Source organism: Geotrypetes seraphini, chromosome 5 (assembly GCF_902459505.1).
Source record: "Geotrypetes seraphini chromosome 5, aGeoSer1.1, whole genome shotgun sequence".
In the NCBI taxonomy this organism is placed as follows: Eukaryota; Metazoa; Chordata; class Amphibia; order Gymnophiona; family Dermophiidae; genus Geotrypetes; species Geotrypetes seraphini.
The window spans coordinates 48,218,664-48,239,910 of NC_047088.1; the positions used below are offsets into that span (position 1 = coordinate 48,218,664).

Here is a 21,247-nt window from a genome sequence, read left to right on the forward strand (position 1 = left end):
ACATACATATATAATCCTTGTTTATTGTTATAAATTTATACAAGACTGCAAGTGACTTTTCCTACATGACCTTGTGAGTTGTAATGATAAAAAACAATGATTACAGCACATTACACAAACTTTTCAACAGCAAGTACTTTGAACATGCTCAGTATAGCTTAACGGTGACACTAATTCCTGACCAGTCTACGAATAAGCTATCCGGGCACAATTCCAGGTTTAGAGTTAGGACATTCATATTTGCAGTATTTAAAATCTCAGATAAGGTCATTGCAACTACCCACCCACATCAACTTAATTAACATAGAAATAGACGGCAGATAAGGGCCACGGCCCATCTAGTCTGCCCACCCCAATGACCCTCCCCTACCTTTCTCTGTGAATAGATCCCACGTGTCTATCCCATTTGGCCTTAAAATCAGGCACGCTGCTGGCCTCAATAACCTGAAGTGGAAGACTATTCCAGCGATAAACCACCCTTTCAGTGAAAAATAATTTCCTGGTATCCCCATGCAGTTTCCCACCCCTGATTTTCCACGGATGCCCCCTTGTTGCTGCGGGACCCTTGAAAAAGAAGATATCTTCTTCCACCTCGATGCAGCCCGTGAGATACTTGAATGTCTCGATCATGTCGCACCTCTCTCTGCGTTCCTCAAATGAGTACAGCTGCAACTTATCCAGCCGTTCCTTGTACGGGAGATCCTTGAGTCCCGAGACCATCCGGGTGGCCATTCTCTGGACCGACTCCAGTCTCAGCACATCCTTACGGTAATGCGGCCTCCAGAATTGCACACAGTAGAAAAACCAAACCAAAACACAACAACAAAATGGAATTCCAGATCAGTAGTTCACAAATCAGTCCTCAAGGCCCACCTAGCCAATCAGGTTTCTTGATTCCCACAGGATATGATGACACAATGGAAGCAGTGCATGCAAATCTCTCATTCATATTCGTTATCCTCCTGAAAAACCCTAGTGGCTGGTGTGCCCAGAAGACTGGACTGAGAACTACTGTCCTAGATGACAAATTAAGAGGGGAGAAGAGGAAGACGACATCCCAATGTTCAGATAAAAAGGCAGAAAACGCTGAGGGTTTTAAAAATTTGCTTTATTTTGAACTAATGCATCACCAGGAGATCACACCACTGAATAGTTTACAAGCGCAATATGATCTTTCAGATACAGCAAATAGCTTGCTTGAGCAAGAGTAACAATGAAGCCAGTTTTCCTCCCCCTTTGGTGAAGAATCTGTCTTTTAGCTGTAAAAATTGTTGAGTCTGGGTGCACTGCATCTGTCGGAGGTTACAGTGTTATAATCCGTGGCACATTCGCACTCACCTCAGCACAGAATTGCAAAAAATATATTAAAAATTAAAAAAAATTATATAATGGATTGTTAATAACCTTTTAAATAAAAATGTAACAAACCCATGCAGACTTTAGTAAAATAATAACAATCATAAAAAAAAGTTCTAGGGTATGCACTGACAGAGAAACATAAAAAATGCATTCATTTGTATTATATGCTAAAAAGGTTGTAGTCTTATCCCAAGAGCACTTGTATTTCTTTCCTTTTTTTAAGTTCAGTAGAGCTGCGTCCTGTTACAGGAGGTGCCACACAATGATAGCAAGTAACACTACCAGGGCTGTGGAGTCGGAGTCGGAGTAAATTTCGGGTACCTGGAGTCGGAACCGGAACATTTATCTACCGACTCCATTTTTGAACTTGGCATACCAATCACGAGCGATTCTTTCAGCTATAGCACCCACTATATACACAGCACAAATGTTGCGAGCAGCTTCTGCGGCCTTAGAACCTTGATTAAAAGCAAAAAGAAGGTGGTGTTGAAAATGTTCATTTCTCTCAACTTGACATTCCATTTTAATGATCTGAAAATTAACCAGTGCTATGGAGTCGGAGTCAAGGAGTCGGAGTCAATTTCGGGTACCTGGAGTCGGAGTCTGAAGTACAAAAAACTGAGGAGTCTGAGTCAGAACATTTATCTACCGACTCCACAGCCCTGAACACTACACTCTTGCAATCGATGGGATAAATATTCAGCCAGTGGCAGTCGCTTTTTGGGCCAATGGTGGCATTATCCCCAAATATTAAATGCCAGGCCATGTCTGGGCACCAGCATTGAATATCTGGGCATAGGTGGCTGGCCAACACTTATGCAGTTAAGTGCAATTTTCAGCAATTAACCACATAAAGACAGAACCACATAAAACACAGTCCTAGTTATATGGTTACTTTATGCGGTTACGTGCTAAATAGCAACACTTAATTGCATAAGTGCCCACTCTGCCCCCCTCCCTAGACACCCACAAATTGGCCAGTTTCCACTTAGGCGCCAATCACTTATGTTCAGCAGAACTAACCAGTTAAGTGTTGCTAAATACCCCCTCTGTTAGCCCCACACAAGAGATTTAAACAGGCAAGAGCTGCTCCTGGGCATTTAAAATCGCTTTAATAGCGACTCCTAAATTTCTATTATAAGCGTCAGGTCACTTTCCGTATTTCCTAGCTCGCACTATGGGGTCAAATCTTGGATGTTTTCCAGGATCCTTGCTGGATTGCAGGAACAGTTGTGGACCAAAAGAACTGAGAGAAAAAAAAAAAGCAGCTTTATAAGACAGTAAATGTACAAAGAAAATTCCTCATTAAAGTGTGGTAGTGCTAATTAATAGTGTCTTGCATAGGTAAAAGCAGAGTTCTTAGACCAACTGTTTTGATATGATAGTCTGACCGCAGCATAGGTTTAAGGGTATCAAAATATAATTCAACCGGAAGTCCTTTAATAAAAATATAAGAGGAGAAACTGCTGCCTTTCACTTATAAAGCAATCAAAAATATCTTAGCTATACATAAAAAGCACCAAGTAGGAAAAATACTGAAATAGGATATTGATCTTTAGAAGTGGCAGTTACAGAATATCAGGTGTATCTTTAAATGCTGTGGTTCCCAAGCTAAATAACAAAAAACAAACAATAAAAAACACACATTCAAACCCATGACACTAATAAAACACCAAAAGTAGTATTCAGAAAACAAGCCTCACCCTATTTTTATTCAGATTCATATCTCTCAAAATGGAAGAGAAAATAATTTACTGCTCTGGACATCTGCAAGTGAAACTTGAATTCCTGTACAGCACATGTAAAGATGACAGAAGGAATGAATGCATTTCAGATGAACTTGACAAGCCAGCTTTCAATCCGGGAAAAGGGAGCAGTTCTGGTACTTGCAACTCTTCTCCCTGAGAATTTTGGATGTTCCGAGTCTTGTTGAGCAAACCTGAAAAGCCCCTTTCAACCGCTAAAGTTCTTAAACCAGCTGAATCTCAATCAAGAACAGCTAGTATATGCAAGTCATGCACCGAAAAGTGTCAGGGTTTTACATTTCAGGTTGTTGTTTTGGGGTTTTTTTTTTTTTTTTTTTTTTGGTCTGCTTCTTGCGTTAACACTACACTTTCTTCATCCCTCTGCCCATCAAGCAAGCAAACACGGTCATAACCATCTTGGGTTTCACCTCCACAAGATCCTCGGGAAGAGCATATACTCGTGCTCCCATTCTTCGAGCCATAGACACAGCATACCTATGGAACATAGAATAAAAGTGCTGATTTTTCTTTCAAGCAAATAGACTTGAATATAAACTGAACAGTTTTCACCTGGAAAAAAAGGGAAAACTTGAATATAAACCGGGGCAACCAACAAGATTCTGTATGTTAACTGGCATTATAAAATTGATCTACCTCCACATCAGTACTACCATGTCAAATACATGTTGAAACATTTTTGAAAGTCCTGAGGGAGCGAGCACGTCACGATACCAGACATTCTGCTATGGAAGTAGGACGGTGTCAGGTCAAAAGCGCGCCGGGACAAAGGCGCAAGCAGACAAATGAGCGCAAGACGGAGGTGCGTGCCGAAGAAAAAGACTGTTTTTAGGGGCTACGACGGGGGGGGGGGGGTTTGTTGGGGAGCCCCCCCACTTTACTTAATACAGATCGCGCTGCGTTGTGGGGACGTTGTCGGGGGTTGTAACCCCCACATTTTACTGAAAACTTTACTTTTTCCCTGTTTTTAGAGAAAAAGTTATGTTTTCACTAAAATGTGGGGGGTTACAAGTTACAACCCCCCACAATGCCGCCGCGATATGAATTAAGTAAAGTGGGAGGGCTCCCCAACAAAACCCCCGTCGCAGCCCCTAAAACAGTCTTTTTCTTCGGCACTCACCTCCGTCTTGCGCTCAGTTGTCGGCGCGCGCCTTTGTCTTCCACGTTACTGTCTATGAACCAAGTAGGACTGATGAAGGACTAGCTTTTGCAATACTCAAAGAGTACCTGAAGCAGTCCCCCATGAGATGAAATTCACAACTCTGGATGCATTAAGGAAGTTAGAATTTGATGAAGAACTTTACCAGTGTTTGTCTCCAGATTAAAGGCTTTCACTACATAATTTCTCCTATCACACTTTTCTCCCTTCAGCACAGACACAGTCTTTTGTCTTGCTCTTTTTTTAGGAAGCCAATGTAACAAGTATCTTCTCCCTACCTCTTGTACCAAGTCTCTGTCCAATGTCTGTATTATTGATGCCCTCCGAAAATTATGTTTTGTTTTTTAATTTTATGCATAGGCGGTATATCAAAATATAAATAAACTTGAATCTTGACCCTTTTTTGGACTTTGAGACAGAATATTTTTATTTCTATTGATAGTACTTTATCCGGCACCATTGCTATTTTTATTTTGCTCTGATTGGGAACATAGGGGTCCTATTACTAAGGCGCGGTAGGCATTATAGCACGTGCTAAACGCTAATGCATCCATTGCAGTCTATGGAGGAGTGTATGGCGTGGTGGTTGAAGCTACAGCCTCAGCATCCTGGGGTTGTGGGTTCAAATCCCACACTGCTCTTTGTGACCCTGGGCAAGTCACTTAATCCTCCATAGCCCCAGGTACGTTAGATAGATTGTGAGCCCACCGGGACAGACAGGGAAAATGCTTGAGTACCTGATTGTAAAACCGCTTCAATAACCTTGATAGGCGGTATATAAAATCCTAATAAACTTGTAAAAACTTGTTAGTGTTTAGCACATCTTAGTAAAAAGACCCCACAATTTGTTTAGTGCACAGATAAAAAAGGGGGAGTTGCCCGATGACAGAGATTTGAACCGTTCCCCTGCGAATGCTTATAAGACTATAAGTAATGCCTTTTTTTCTTTCATACTTAGAGGAGATTCTAATGAGATTCTTGAAGAGAGCGGAAGCCAGAAAGCCTTGAGCATGCGCAGATGCTCAAGGCCCAGCCCAGCAGAGATCAGTGGCAAGCGGAAGGCTCTTCCGGCACCGGCACGTGCTGCGCGCCGGTGCCAGATCATGGTAAGGGTTTGGGCAGGCGATGCCAGTTCTCGGGGGTTGGGGCTCACGGGCGATGCCGGTACTCAGGGTGGGGTAGAAGCGTGCCAGTGGCCTCGGGGGTGGGGGTCTTTTGGGGATGTGGTGAGGGGAAGCAAGTAGCGCCGGTGGCCTCGTGAAGGGGGGGGGGATGTGGAACGAATCAAGCGAGTTTCCCTTACTTTCTATGGGGAAACTCGATTTGATATACGAGCACATTGGTTTACGAGCATGCTTCTGGAACGAATTATGCTCGCAAACCAAGGTTCCACTGTATATAGAATTGATATGTAAGTATGAAATATAGAACTTACTTGGCATTATCATGTTTGTCATCATCAGACAATTCACCCATCTTTACTAGATCATAGTTGATACAACCAGGCTGGATAGCATCAATTAAATCCACAACTGCCAAACTAGTACTGATTGTCTTGTCCTGATGGAAAAATGCAAGTTATTTCAATATTAGGAACACTTTCCAAGATGCAATATACAAAGAATGGGCAATGCTGTAGTATTACACTATGTAACAAAATTTTTATTTTTTTTGTTCCTGGGTAATAAGTGTTCTTTCTTATTTGCCAATGCTACAAAAGTATAGAAAATGGCTATCATTCCCCTCAAACTTTGCTTTTGTGACCAGGACATTGATAATTTGAAATTTACCTTTTTTTTTATTGCAGAACATTCCAGATTGATTCCAAACTGAGTAAACTAAGGAGCTCTTTTACTAAGGTGCAAACATCTAGCAAATGCATTTTGCTATGTATGCAGCCAATTTGGAAAAAGTACTCCCATAGAAGCATCTGCTACAAGGCATATTTTGGCATGCCTGTTAGGGATCAAAACAAACCTTGGGCACCTCAATCCACATGCGAGCACTGCCCCCACCAAAAAAAAAAAAAAAAAAAAAAAACTCTTGAAGGTAAGATAATTTTGTTTCTCACTAGGATGGTGGAATATTCTGCTATAAAACTTCTTAGAATGTTTAATTTTAAAAAATATTTAAATTTTAAAATTTTCAATGTTATTTGAAAATATATATATATGAAATATGCTGCAAGAATCTCATACACATTAGTCACACGTGAAAAAAAATATATTGTTTTCATTGCCACCATTTCATTTTGTTCTTCTACAGGCTGGTACAGATGGGAAGAGAGTCAAGTTTGTTATCCCAAGAAATTGGTGGGAACTCACTGAACATTCAAGCAACTGCTGCTTCTGCATAGTACACCCTTCTAAACGTCAACCGACAAGCATGCATCTGCAATCATATATCCGAACAGTCCTTCATCTATCGTCCGGTGCCACATTGCTCTGAGCTCCTCATACCCACTCCCCCAGAGAAGCAGCAGCTATTTTCAGAAGAGAGCAGCAATTCAGAGAGAGGGTGAGACATTGTAGATCCAGTTTACAATATCAGTGGTGCAGCTGATGAGAAAAACCCACACCATCCAAACCAAAAAGACCTCAACGACTTGATCAGATCTTGGTCTCACCAAGTCCAAAACCAAGCTTTTAATGTCTAGTCTCAAGCAGTGGAACTTGTTGCAAGTCACAGATCAGAGGAAGCGTCATCAAATCACCCATCAAGATGGACATTGCTTCTGCTACAATGTGGCCAGTCTGTTTGAAGCAATGGGAATCACCTGTAACCCCAAAAGAGTGGTGTCTCTTCAATGATAGCTCATACCAGTGCAGCCCCTGAATTTACCCCTTGGAAACTGACAGCATAATCTATTGTTTTAAAGCTATGGCCCCATGCCTCTCTGGTTTTCAAACTATCCATAAGGAACGGATTATGAGGATTGCATGCCAAGACATTCATGCAAACATTATCTCATGCGTGTTCATTGCATATATCATACAAACCAGATCAGGTTTGCAAACCTCATTACCTCCTTGTACCAGCTCAACCCTATTTGTTATCTATATGGCATAACAAAATTTACCTTGAAGTTCTGAATGGAGGTCGACTTGCCAGCTTCTGCTAGTGTTGCATTTACCCATCTTACTATGATGTCATCATTGACTTTCTCACCATCACCAAGATCCTCAAGAACATTCATAGAATATCTGGAATTAATTTGATATTAAAAACAAATGAAAATGGCAGTGCTATCTGAACAACATTCACAGTACAGTACCAAGAAAAATGCACACTGCTCTCAACAGTTTATGGAACCTAACCAGGATCTTTTTTAAATGTTTAGTATTATGCATGATCCAGGGGTGTTGAACCTGTGACCTGAGGGCCCCATGCGGCCCCATGAAGTATTTTGTGCGGTCCCGGTCGAAGGCGATGCAGTGTTTTCCTCTGCTGCCCCTGGGTGTTTACAGTCTTGCCAGCTCCCTCCTCTGTCTTGCTGCAGCGTTTGTGTGGCCCCAGAAAATTTTTTTCCAGCCAATGCGGCCCAGCGAAGCCAAAAGGTTGGACACCCCTAAACGGCTCTCAGAACAGTATAGATCTTTTTGGATTAGAGCTGATCTAGTGGCTGTATCTATTACTATTATTAACGGCTTTAATAAACAGCCCCAGAAGTCCTCCCATTGTGGCCATCAAAAGGTGGGCTGAAATGCTCTTGATAATCACTTAATCATACCTTTTCATCAGCTGCCAGCCCAATGCCAGAGTCAAAGTTGAATTTCCATCGTTCAGATCCTGTCCACCAATACCAACCAGAGAGAACTTGGCTGGATGCTTTCCTAGATCTACTGCATAGTTGCAGTTCTCCAACTATGAAAATAAAATTTCTTCCTTTAAAAATTAACTCATTACATAAGAAAAAACCCATAAAACATTGACAAAAACTATTAAAATTCTTGTACGACCACACAAAATTGAAAGAATGAAGACCATTCTTTCAAAAAAAAAAAAAAAACCCCAGATTTATTCCTAAATGGAATTTCACAAGGAATCTATTGCTGTCTAGGGTTAGAAAAGATTGTTTTTGTACCCTTTTGATCATTGATAATATTAACACCCTGTAAAAAAAATTCTTAAAGACTTTGCTATTCTTTAGAGAATTTACAAGTTTGTTATATCAGTCTCTCTTTCTTGGCAACTTAAGATCCAGCAAAATTTAAGATGCAAAGCTTGGCAGATACAATGATAGACAAAAACCTGATATAGCACTGAAATAACATATCATTAATCTAGGTAGATGTTATTGCTCCACTTCCTCCCCACTATTTCTCCATACACAATGTAACTGCTTTACAACATCCCACAGTATTTCAGTGGTTCCCAAACCTGTGCTGAGGGAACCCCTAGCCAGTCAGGTTTTTCAGGATATGTAGGGATGGAACACATGCACACACACACAGAGGATACGAGTCGAGCGGAGGTGTTGCCGTGGCAAGCTCCGAGCCCCTTTTATTATGCTTCTATGCTAATGACATCAGAGTAACTCCCTCGTGTACATCTCTAATGATTGGTGGATACAAAGGTACATGCTTTTACATCGTGTCACCCTCAACTCTGCACATAGGCAATGCCTGTGTCTTTGCACGTATTCAATGCCTGTCAGCTGATGTCCTATTCCAAATAAGGACTTCTTAATTAAGGTAAGGGTTAATTTGTGACAAGTAAGGGGGAGAGAGGGAATGATTCAGCATTCTTTCACAGGGTTTGTAATGTCAGTGAGCATTATCCGGTTTCAGAATGGTGTTTCTACAAGGATATCCACAATGAATTATCATGAGAGATTGGCATGCACCTCCTCCACTGCATGCAAATCTCTTATGATTATTCATTAGGGACATCCTGAAAACCTGATTGGTTGAAGGTTCCCCCAAGACAGGTTTGTAACCATGTCACCTTACGCTCCAGTGAACTTGCAGACTTCAATTTGCCCTCAGAATCAGAAATCTGCCCCATAGTTTCATCAATGAGGCTCACCTCTGCACCACATGGTCTTCTACCATCCTCTGTCCTAAAACACCATTTAAGTATTTTTGCTCCACCAAAGCACTTCTCTAATCGCGGTACCCAAAACATCGCTTCCCCAATAATAATAAATAATAATAATTTATTAATTTTTTTATATACTGCCAAAGCCATAATAATTTGAGGCGGTTTACAATAAGAGGTGCTGGACAATCAGTGAATTGGTTACATTACAAAGTCATCGAATATAAGGTACAGAATGGGAGTAGTGAAACACTATAAAATTTTTAGGTTACAAATGATTAAACAAATTCGTTTTAATTGATTTTCTAAAATTGAAGTAGGATGAAGAATGTATGATAATGTTATCCAGCCAGTTGTTCCATTTACCTGCCTGGGAGGCAAGAGTTCTGTCCAGGAATCTTTTGTAGCGGCAGTCCTTTAATGATGGATAGGGTAACATATGAATTCTGCATGTGGGCCTAATTGCAGTGTCCAGATTAAATTGAGGAACTAGGTACATAGAGGCCAGGCCAAATATTGATTTATAACAAAGGCAAAAAAATTTAAACAAAACTCAGTGGAGTTTTTGATAATAGGGACTAATGTGTTCCCATTTTCTCAACCCAAAAATCAGTCAAACTGCCGAATTTTGAATGACTTTGAGCCTTCTTTTGAATATGGCAAGCTCTCTAACACCAACACTAAAACTTCTAGGCGACACTTTGGACTCTAAACTGACTTTTCTGCCTCAGATTTCAACCACTGTACAACGCTGCTTCTACAAATTGTGAATGATCCATTCCATTTCACATCTTTATCCAGCCACGCAGCATTCTAATCCACTCCCTTGTAACTATTATGGCATTTGTTCTAAAAATATTCAACAATTAGTTAATTCAGAATACATACATTAAACTTATTACTGGGAAGAAAAAGTTGATTATGAAACAACTCTCTTGAAATCAGTGTTCCTTTTCCAAGATGTCTTTGATTTGATTCACCTTTCTCTTCCCCCCTCTACCTAGTCTGAGGTTGGCCTTACACATACACAACTGTACGGCTTACCCTCTTTTGCTTCCCTGTCAAATATTGACGTCCCTGTATTTCTCTCCTAACTCTACTTTTTATCCTTTTTTCTTTATTCAATGAGTTTTTGACTTTGTATTGTAACCTGCACTGAGGATAGGCAAAATGAAGCATATCAAGATGGATTAAACTTGAATGTCAAACTTTAATCCTTTCTGGAGGATATTTTTCTTCTTTGTTCTGGTACTCTTGAAAAATAGCAAAACTCATTTAAACACTCTCACCTTTTTCATGTTTGCTCCAAGTTTTGGGTATGGTGGCTTGTTAACTTTATTCCAGTCAACAGGAACTCTGATCTTTTCATATAACTGTAATATGACCAAAGCATCTTGAAGGTCACTGTGAACAATCAGAAAAAAAATGAAGGCACTCCCAAAACAAGCATAAAAGTTCGCTTTTTGCCCTAAGCAGTATATCAAATCTCTAACAAAAGCTGGAAAAACTTGGGACAGTTTCTCATAAAACATCCATGTCCATGTTCATGCACTTCCACAGTAACCCTGCCAATTTGGAAGGTGATGGTCATCATCCAAATTCCACGACTTTAGCACACAAATGGAGCTAAGATCATACAATATCAGCACTTATGCACATAAATGTAACATTCACAAGCAAAGTACTATGTGCGCACTCAGCAGTAATTCTAAAATTTTAGAACACAACTCACTTAGGCCTGGATTCTCTAAATGGCCTACAGTAAAGGTTGGTGCTCAGAAACATAGGCCAGAGTTTTCAAGGCCTACATTTTTGGTGCCTACCTTTGACATGAATCGCACCTTTATGGCACCTAATAGAGAATTGACATGGGGACAAATTTTCCCTCGTTCCCGCAGGAACTCAAATTTCCCTGTCCCATCCCCGTGAGTTTTGTGCTCTCCTGGCCCCGTTCCTATAAGCTCTGCCTCGTACACTTATGCAGAGACTTCAATTGATACAGAATATCGCTGCCAAGATCATTTTTGGTAAGAGTAAATTCGATCACGTAACCCCATTGCTCAAGGAATTACACTGGCTTCAAGTGTATCTTAGAATTCAATTTAAGTGCATTTGTATTGCATCTAAAATTCTCTTTGGCATTTTTATTACTTTGGTTCCTTTAGATTGGAAATGTACAGAGATCTCATCTCGCTAGGAGTTCAAATAAATTAAAACTTACATTTTCTTCCCTTAGAGGTAAAAACAGAACTTTCAAGAGATTCAGCCACTCTCATTTTCAAACTAATTGAGGTCTGGAATGAGTTACCGCTTTCACTTAGAAATCTAGGCCCCACAGATTAACCTCATACTGGAATCAACAATCCCTTTGACGTAAATCTCCCAGCATGCACAGATTTTACATATGTTAATTCTGTCAATAAATGTGTGGTAAGTTGAAAAACATAGTAAAGAGAGACCTTCATTTATTAGTAGAGACGTGATTTTCCTCCACATTAAAAAGGACTCCATTGAAATGGAAATTAGGTATTAAAGAAACACTTATCATGGTAATCAACTGAGTTGCAGGAATGAACCTCATGTGTAAGCCAGGGTGTGTGGAGTATGAGCTCAGTTTCTCAAATTTACTGCTATCATGGTGCTTATAACTGGCGTTCATAAGATGTAATGTAAAAAATCAAATCACCAAGTGCCCGGAACAACACAAACTATTAGATATATGTGGAACTATTAGTTATATGTGGAACATTGCTGTATATTAGGCCTCCCATGGATCACTACAAATGCAGGCTTTTCCTAATTATGACAGGGATTGCTATGCAAATGATAACCCGCAATTGGAAAAGTTGCGACCACCTTCACTTTCCATTTTGGTGGGCTAGTTTATTTTTAGGTTACAAAAATGAAAAGATGAATGCTGATATATTGGGGCATTGCAATTTTTAAAATTTGTTTGGGGGTCCTTTGACATCCTTTGTTACTTCAACATAGTTGTCTTTTATTTTATTTTTATTTATTTCTATACATATCCAAGATGGGGTGGGTGGGGAGAGGGAATCTTTTTGGCTTATTTCTTGATTAAATTGTTGGATGGGAGGGGAGGGATATTTTTCTTCTGTGTTATTGATGGAATTTAAGTGCTCACGTTGATTATTAATGTATGTACAATTTTTGGCACTTTGTATTAGTTTTGAAAATTAATAAAGATATAAAAAAAAGAAGTCTAGGCCCCTTTGTTTTATTTCGGAAAGCTCTGAAAACTTTCCTCTTTACTAAAAATTTTGGAAACTAAGCCATTCTAGATTACATTCTTCATCTATATTTATGTGCTATACTTACATTATTGTAAAACGAGTCGAGCATCTTTTTGGCTGAAGACCCGGTCTATAAAATTAAGTTTTAGTTTAAAGTGTTTGAGGCTTGTGCAGTTGAGGCTGGAGCTTGCAAGAATGGGCAGGGACGGGACAGGATAAAGAATTTGCGGGGCCGGGGAAAAATTTGTCAATGCCATTCTCTACTCAGAATGCTGCACTTTACAGAAATGATTTCAGTATGCCCTTTTGTAACCAGGCACCCTTTTTTCTTTTTCAGCACAGGGCAAAATTGGGGGAAATTCTTTTGAGGTAATACCTCAAGGAAATTTTAGAATTACAAAATTCTGACTCAAGGATAATTTCTAATTGTTATTATATTCTTCGAGTTAAAAAAAAGTTTCCTATAGAGCAAGGGGTGGACCAACTGATTACAAAGGAATTTAATCTTACAGGGGTTTTTTTTTTTTAGAAGACTCTCAAGATGCAGTTCAGACTAGGTCCACCCTCTTGATGGTATGCTCCACTGAAAGTGATAAGGCTTTAATTATGAAAACTTATTTTAAGAATAAAATGCTGTATTCTGTGGAGCAAAAATTCTTATACTTTCCTGATGTGGCCAAAGCGACACAGTTTAGATGGAAAGACATTTTGGATGCTACATTTTTTTATTTTTTATTTCATTGTAAATGTTTATTGAAGTTTCAAGATAAAGATTTTCTTTTTGGGAATTCAGTATAATTTCTTAAAGTACTTGAAGGAGGAAAACCTTGACTGCTTCCTTTTTTTGCTTTTGGAGGTTGACTAAATGATATACGCTGTTTATTTTTTAGGGTTTAATTCCAAAGATTTTCCTAGGAATTACTTACAATGTATTTTGGTATTATCTCTCTAGATGTGGGCTTGATGGAATATTAAAAAAAAAATTTTTATGTTTATAACTGTTTTCTGTTGTAGTTCCATATCCTATATCCTTTTTGGATGTAAATCATAAATATGCAATTTAAAAAAAAACAAACCCAAAAAGCACCAATAGCAGGAAGCAGCAGCGTTTACATTCCCAACTCCTAGGGCTCCTTTTACTAAGCTGCACTAGCGGTTTTAGCGCGCGCTAGACGCTACCACCAGCATTGAGCTGGCATTTGTTTTTGGCTATGTTTGTGGCCCTTAGCAAAAGAACAAACTACAAAAATACTTCCCTTATTCTGGTGGTTTCCAAACCTGTCCTGGGGCTCCTTAACCCTTTCAGGACCATAAGGATCGTAGGCCAATTTTTTTGGTTTTGACGACATTTTTATGGTAAAAAAGGCTTGCAGATGCCAAAAAATTGATTTTTTTTGTGAAATATCATTATTATTTTTTTAAAAAAATCACACTTCTGGCTTATGGACAGTGTGGCAAGTGAATCTTCTCGTCAATCTGGCAACGACGCTAATGAATGAATGTCGGAACCAGTTTGTTTACATAAAGGCAGTATCATATGGAATCCGTACATATCAAATTTAGAACTGTAGACTATCCCAATCAAAATTTATAGGATTTTAAAGTTATGGGACAAATATGTCCCTTGGTCCTGAAAGGGTTAACCAGTCAGGTTTCCAGGATATCTGGCAATGTAGCATTCAGAGCAGGTTTAGATTATTCTCCTACGGTAATAGCTAGTTCAGTAGCATTTAAATGTATTGTGTTAGATAGAATTGATTATCAAGCAGTAATGAATCTGATAGGGGTTTTTATAGGGTTATTTAAAATTTGGGATTTTAATATTGGTGTGTTTGTGTATTGTAGTGGGCGTCCCCTCCTGAAGAAGCCAAAAAACAGCGAAACTCGAGTCAGAGGGAGTCCTTGAGTTTGTGCATTGCATGTTGAAAAAAAAGGTGTTAATGTCTATGTGGCAAGGCAAGCTGTGAAGTGGAAGAAACACCAGTCACATTAAAAAGATAAGTACAGTATAATCCCGTTATAACGGACTTCAAGGGACCAGGAAAAACAGTCCGTTATAGCCAGAGTCCGTTATATCCAGAGTTGCATTTTTTAAAAACTTTATTTAGGGCAACTTGAAACAACGTAAATTGATGAACAACAGTCACTGCACAAGCATATCAGCAACATCAATAACAAAACTCAGCAAAATATTGGTATGGCACGAAATGATTACAAACCAGAACACTAAACTGGAAAGAAAAATACTCTTGTCATTTTTCTTCTGGGCTGCATTTTGTTACTATATCACTGGCATGCAACGTGCCTTGTAGGCGGAGTCTTCATGTCTGTCATAGCCGAATAAAACTACAGCTAAAAGTGGCTCTGGGGACCAAAATAGTTGTCTGGTATATCCGAAAGTCTGTTATAAGCGAGTCCGCTATATCCAATGATTTTCTGTATGTCTATAATGGCGCTTGGCCAGGACCAGCGGACCTTGTCTGCTATATGCGAGGTTCCGTTATAAGTGAGTCCGGTATAACGGATTATACTGTATATTTTATATATATATATATATATATATATATATATATATAAATAAGAGATAGTGATAAAAAGATTGTAAAAGTGTGACATCGATGTGGCTACGATGGTCCCTATGTAACCCTTGCCTACCCTGTGGCGTTTTGGTTATGATCTGAGCACATCATATTTAGAAAAAATAAAAAAATTTTCAAAATATTATTTTGAATGAGTAGACTTGTGGGGGGTTTTTTTTAGTGGAAAGTTTCTACACACAAGCAGTGATTTCTAGTGAAGTCTTAATGTGAACGATATGAATATACATTGTGGATATCCTGAAAACATGACAGGCTGGGGAGCCCCCAGAACAGGTTAGGGAAATACTGCCTTAATCCTCTATCCTATTCCTGTGCTCGGGACGCGTGAGAACAGACGGCAGCCATTCAGAGAGCAGTGCAGGATTAGGCAGGCACGTGAAAAGCTCGCACCTGCCTTGTGCACTGCTCTGCCGGAAGAGATCAGGAGGCAGCCATCCAGCAAGGCAGGAGTACGGAAAGCGCGCTGGACCGCTGAGATTAAAAAAAAGGGGGGGGGGGGGTGTTGTTGCTGCTATATTCGCTCCATAATATGCACCCTTATTTCCACCCACTTTTTTTGGAGGGAAAAAAGAGCGTCTTATGGAGCGAAAAATACAGTAACAACTGTTTTAAAGCAATGTTCATCACTCTGCCTTGCTAATAACCTAGCCAAGTCTGCTTTTCACGATGCAGAGAGAGAGACTAACTCCTTAAATACCATGTGGAGACAATAACATTTATTTGTTACAGTTTCATATGCTATATGATAAGATAATTGGCCAGATGGTCCTACAGGATTGTGTCCAGAACCACTGCTTTAAAATTTTTTAAATAAATTTAGTTCTCAGTCTGAAAAGTAACTCATATTTTTACTTTCACTAGCTGAAAATATGAATGACAAATCCATTTTACCGACCAGTCTATTAAGATGATAAACACATTTTAATGAAGTGGAATACAAATGGAAACATACCTATACAGATGGTTTACATGTGGATTTACCCCAAGAGAGTTCATCCAGTTACGGAAAGTTCTTTCCTCACGAGTCTCCCCTGTTTAGAAATGTGAACCACCACGTTCATTACAACACTGCACAAAAACACTGGATCCGCTGCTACAGAGAACTAGGTCAAATGTACTCAAGCAAAATAATTAAACGTCCAGATCGTTCTTAGTGAGAGCGTTCTGCAGGAGGCACAGTCATCTGAGGAATTTTGATCCCACATAAGACACACAGGACACTTGTGATCAAGAGTCAACCATCCTTGTCGTACATGGCACAAAGCCCTCCTGCAAAAGGAGAAGTGGTGGAAGGAGTCGACAGGCTTGGAACAAAAGAATGACACAGGGACAAATTTTTCCCTGTCCCCGCAGGAACTCATTTTCTGGTCCCGTCCCGGCGAGTTCTTTTCCTGTCTCTGCCCCATCCTCAACTGCACAAAGCCTCAAACACTTTAAAATCATAAGTGTCCGAGGCTTGTGTGGTTAAGGCAGAACTTACAGGAATGGGGCAGGGACAGTGACAAAACTCACGGGGATGGGACGGGGAAATTGAGTTTTACGGGGAAAAATTTGTCCCTGTGTCATTCTCTACTTGGAGCAAAAGAAACCCAGACAATAGCCAATGGTTCTGGAGGTTGCCTCTACTGGACAAAGATCATTCTTTTTGTTCACTACAGCAAATTTGAGCGTAGCGCTTTATACACTACTGGTACAGGGTAAAGCTTTGGATTCTTGCCCAGAAATAGCTAAGAAGAAAAAATTAAAAAATTTAAATTGAATCAGGTTGGGCAGACTGGATGGACCATTCGGGTCTTTATCTGCCGTCATCTACTATGTATGTTACTATGTATGTTTGCGTCGAGGTTTACATGATACGACTGTACAACCCCTGAAGCAGGCTCTTGTGACCAAAACAGAGTCCCGTGTCGGGTTCGTGCTGTGCCGCTTTGACAAGGATTTAATAAAACTGGGCACCAAACCAGTGGCTCTCCTCTGAAATTCTTTTGTTCCAAACCCTCCCTCCACCACTTTTCCTTGGTTCCTGTGGCGTTTTTTTTTTTTTTCCCCCCACAAACTGGAACATACGCAGGTGAGGCTGGACTCATTTAGAGAACTGGTCTTTGACCTAAAGGCCACCATGTGAGCGGACTGCTGGGCACAATGGACCACTGGTCTGACCCAGCAGCGGTAATTCTTGTTCTTATGGCTATCATACCACTATCTGCAACTCTCTCTGCCACCCAAGTAACAAACCTGTAAGTTGTTTCAGAACTTATGCACTGGCCATATCAAGCTCATGATGGGCAGCTGGCCTATCAGCTTTGAACTTGCTTATGGTAAAAGCATTTGATTGCAAGTGGCACAGTGTGAGGAAGCAGATTTGAGGGCAGATTTAGCTGGCTCTCGAGGCTTTCCTGACATGGTCAACTCATCTCAATAGTGCAGTGTCTCTCAAACTGTGTGCCATGGCACAGTGGTGTGCCCTGAAGAGATTCCAGAATTTTACTTTATTTTTAAAATTTTCCTTCATAACTATACATTAGATTAGATGACATGTACGTTGCATACGCAAGAGTCTGTCAATGTTATAAATGTCTCTTTGCATAAGGAAACAACCACCTAGACAAAGCATCATTCCTTGACATGATTGGTCCTTAAAACTAACAGCAAGTATTTTTATTTTATTTTTTATGAAGTAGTTATTCCTTAACTTGATCAACAAAGCAATCAAGGCTGTGTTACCGCTTGGATCTTCTTATCTTTGTGAACTTGGTTTCTCAGCTCTGACAAATGAAATCGAAAAAACAGAGAATTGTATACGACGGCCGATTAAATGCGTGCTTGCGTTTCGACTATTGAGCCGTGTTTTGAATTAATTTGCACTCAAAAAACAACCAGCACATCCATCACATTGATAAGCAATCCTATTCTATCTACTTTGGTTTCACCGTTGTTACAATTAACCCATACATAGCTTAAAGAATTTTAAATAACTCAAATTTATTTTTTTGTTGGTTTTACAAATTTTATAATTTCAGTTATAATGTGCTGTGAAAAATATTTACTCTGTTCAGTTGGCCAGAGCTAAAAAAACAAAAACGTTTGAGAGACACTGCAATAGGGAACAGTAGCAGTGGGATGGTGGGGGGGCGGGTAACTTCTACCTTCTGGTGCAGCACTACTACTATGAACTATGTTGCCTTATATTTGGAGGGTGCTTGGCCCAAAAAATATAAACTTCCATCTATAATTAAGTATGTGTGTGTGGTGTGTTAAATAAATCCTAATAAATACTTGATTAAAAAGTAAAAGATGTCTCTCGAGCACCATCTACTGGTAAAAACATGGCAATGGAATTAAAATCAATGTTTTAGCACTATCACAGGAGGTTTTGGTAGGAAAATTTGAGTAACCGAAAGATCAAACCACATTAAGAAGTAAAATTTACCAGTTAGAAGATAGGCAATTTAATGTTCACTTGGCACAGATGAACATGATTACCAGCTGTGAGAAATCTCAATTTCCTGGCTCTTTCTAAATTAAACTACACTTCTCCCTTCGAATCCACGGGTTTACCTGCAAATTCGGTTATTTGTGATTTTTTTTTTGCCCCAGACCTCTCCTAGTTTTTAAAGGCTGAATCACTGCGTACCGGACCTTACCTGTTGGTCTAGCGGTGACGCGGGGCAGAAGCTATCTTCCTATGTTCCTTCCCCGTGCAGAGCTGTCATCAAAAATGGCTGCTGTGAGTTCCTGTGGTCTCATGAGACTACAACGGGAACTCACGGCAGCCATTTTTGATGAGGGCTCTGCACGGGGCAGGAGCGTAGGAAGATCGCTCCTACCCCGCGTCACCGCTAGACCACCAGGTGAGGTCTGGTGCGGTCCGGGACGCAGGAGGGAGGTAGGGTGGGTCAGAGTCGGCCCTAAAAGTTATCTGCGATTTTCCATATTCGTGGGCCGGCTCTGCCCCTAACCCTCATGGATTCGGAGAGAGAAGTGTACTATACAGAACTGTTAAAGACACACACACCTCTCATCACTGTGCATTAGCTCCCAAGCAATCATTAAAGTTTGTAAAATGCAATTTTTCTCGATTAAAACACCATTAGGTAAACAAAATCAAATCTCTTCTGCCTGTGGGTATATTTGTCTGATAGCAAATTCTAAAGAAAATGACAATTAGTAATTATATATGGTTAAAAGGCAATTTTTAGGTGGGTTCAGGGGCTCCCCCCAAACTTACAGAATTAGTACCTTGGCTGACAGGGATCCCCAAGCCCCTCTACGCATAAGATATACTCAGCCATCAAAACGCTGTGGCAGTTGGTGGCTGTGTTCTCAGTTCCCGTGAAATGATCAAATGCACTGTGCTGGTGTGGCAGCGGCAGGCAGCTGGGAATGCGGCCACCAACTGTCACAGTATTTTGATAGCTCAGGGGTTCCAGATGAGGAAGTATTTAATTGGTGGGGGGTCCCCACATCAGCTACTCCAACAATGTGTGCTGTCGCTGGGTGGGTTCAAACTAAAAGTGGATGGGCCCAGGCTCACCCAGGCAAACTCTTACTAAAGTCTAAATTGTTTCATTGAGATATATGTTTGCTTGTTGGCTATCCAGTACCACTAATCTTTTCATTAAGAAATAACAAACATGATTTAAATTTAACAAGATATAAATAAGTTCTCACCTTCCAGTAATGTCCAGTCAATGTCCTGATTCACAGGCTTGGTAAGTGCAGGGTATTTGTTAAACAGATTTGCCACGAAAGCCAAATTCAGTTTGGGGTTGCCACTAACCACATCAGCAGGAGTGACAAACTGTCTGCAACCTAACCTATCTGCCTGCTGAAGCATGTATTCAGCTCTCTTCAAGTCATCTTTTTCCTGTGAATTGAAATACACGACTGTGAGAACCATTGGGTATTAATTCCTAGCAAGAAGAAAGCCTCAAGGATCTTATGAAAAGATAAATGGTCTTATCTAGACATATGTACAGAAACACTTATTATCATAATGTTTTAGGTATTTAAATACAAACTTAAAATGTATAACATTCCTAAGTTTGTTATTTGATATACCATTTATCATGCAATAACTAAACAGCTTACAATAAGTTATATTTTACCATAAAACTTTAAAAAATAAGGTACAATAAAATAATAAACAGGGATTTATAAAGACTAACATGACCAGAAGGTGAAGGACAATCGGGAATAAAACTGCATTGAGATTAAAGAAAATGAAAAGGAGTGGGAAAAGGGAAAGCAGGGTGAGTCAAGGGCAAGCAATTCATTTAGGGATTGAGGGTTATTCTGGTGGACTGCCCCCCCCCTCCACGGAAAATTTTAGTAATCAAAATATATACCTACAAATCAAACTCTATCATTGCTAAATATTTCAAAAGCCTCACAGACAGCTGATACCTTTAAGTGAATTTGTACCCCCAAGAATTCTAACCAATTAACAAAATTCAGACATTGAAACATGAGGGGGGGAGGGTATATCTTTTGTTTTGGTATTATTCCTGATAGTAATGATGTATGGGGGAGGGAATTTTTATCTTTTGTATAGATACTGATTTATTATAAGTGCTTGGTTGATTATCATTATTTGTATATAAATATTTTTGCACTTTTTGTTGGCATTAAAAACTAAATAAAGTTAAAAAACCAAAAAAAAACCCCAAAACCAAACATGTCCCTATAAGAGGGCTTGAACTGAGTCAATGATTTAAAAAAACAACAAAAAAAATAAATTATTTTTTATACGTTACCGTATAATATCCAAGCAAAAACTTTTACAGAGCATTTAGGAAATTATAGATGAAGAAACAAAATTACAACAGAATGAAGCTCATAATAGACTAAATGAATCTAAATAAAATAGTCCCTATAAGAAGATCCATATAGAAAAGCATGAGGGCGGGAGGGGAATGACAGAACATAAAGTGGGAAAAACCAGCAGACGAACAGGGTCCTGGGATGTTTTACACCTACTAGTTATTAATCCTTAAGGACGATCAGAATCGCAACTGATGTAATTTGATAGCTTTCATGAGAATAGCTTATACAGCTTAGTAAAACATCTAG

General features: G+C 39.6%; 1 protein-coding gene across 3 annotated transcripts in view; it reads right to left on the reverse strand.

Annotated features, from left to right (window-relative positions):
• Positions 1-3,044: 3,044 nt before the first annotated feature.
• PLS3 (plastin 3) overlaps positions 3,045-21,247 on the reverse strand; it is a 163,901-nt gene continuing 145,698 nt past the window's right edge. For all 3 annotated transcript variants that reach the window (XM_033945394.1, XM_033945396.1, XM_033945395.1), the window contains exons 11-17: positions 19,847-20,042; positions 16,128-16,206; positions 10,611-10,725; positions 8,012-8,145; positions 7,361-7,484; positions 5,717-5,841; positions 3,045-3,599 (exon numbers count right to left, since the gene is read on the reverse strand). In XM_033945394.1, the coding sequence (XP_033801285.1) occupies positions 3,467-3,599; positions 5,717-5,841; positions 7,361-7,484; positions 8,012-8,145; positions 10,611-10,725; positions 16,128-16,206; positions 19,847-20,042 (906 nt within the window). In that variant the 3' untranslated portion in view covers positions 3,045-3,466. The remainder of the gene's footprint in view (positions 3,600-5,716; positions 5,842-7,360; positions 7,485-8,011; positions 8,146-10,610; positions 10,726-16,127; positions 16,207-19,846; positions 20,043-21,247) is intronic.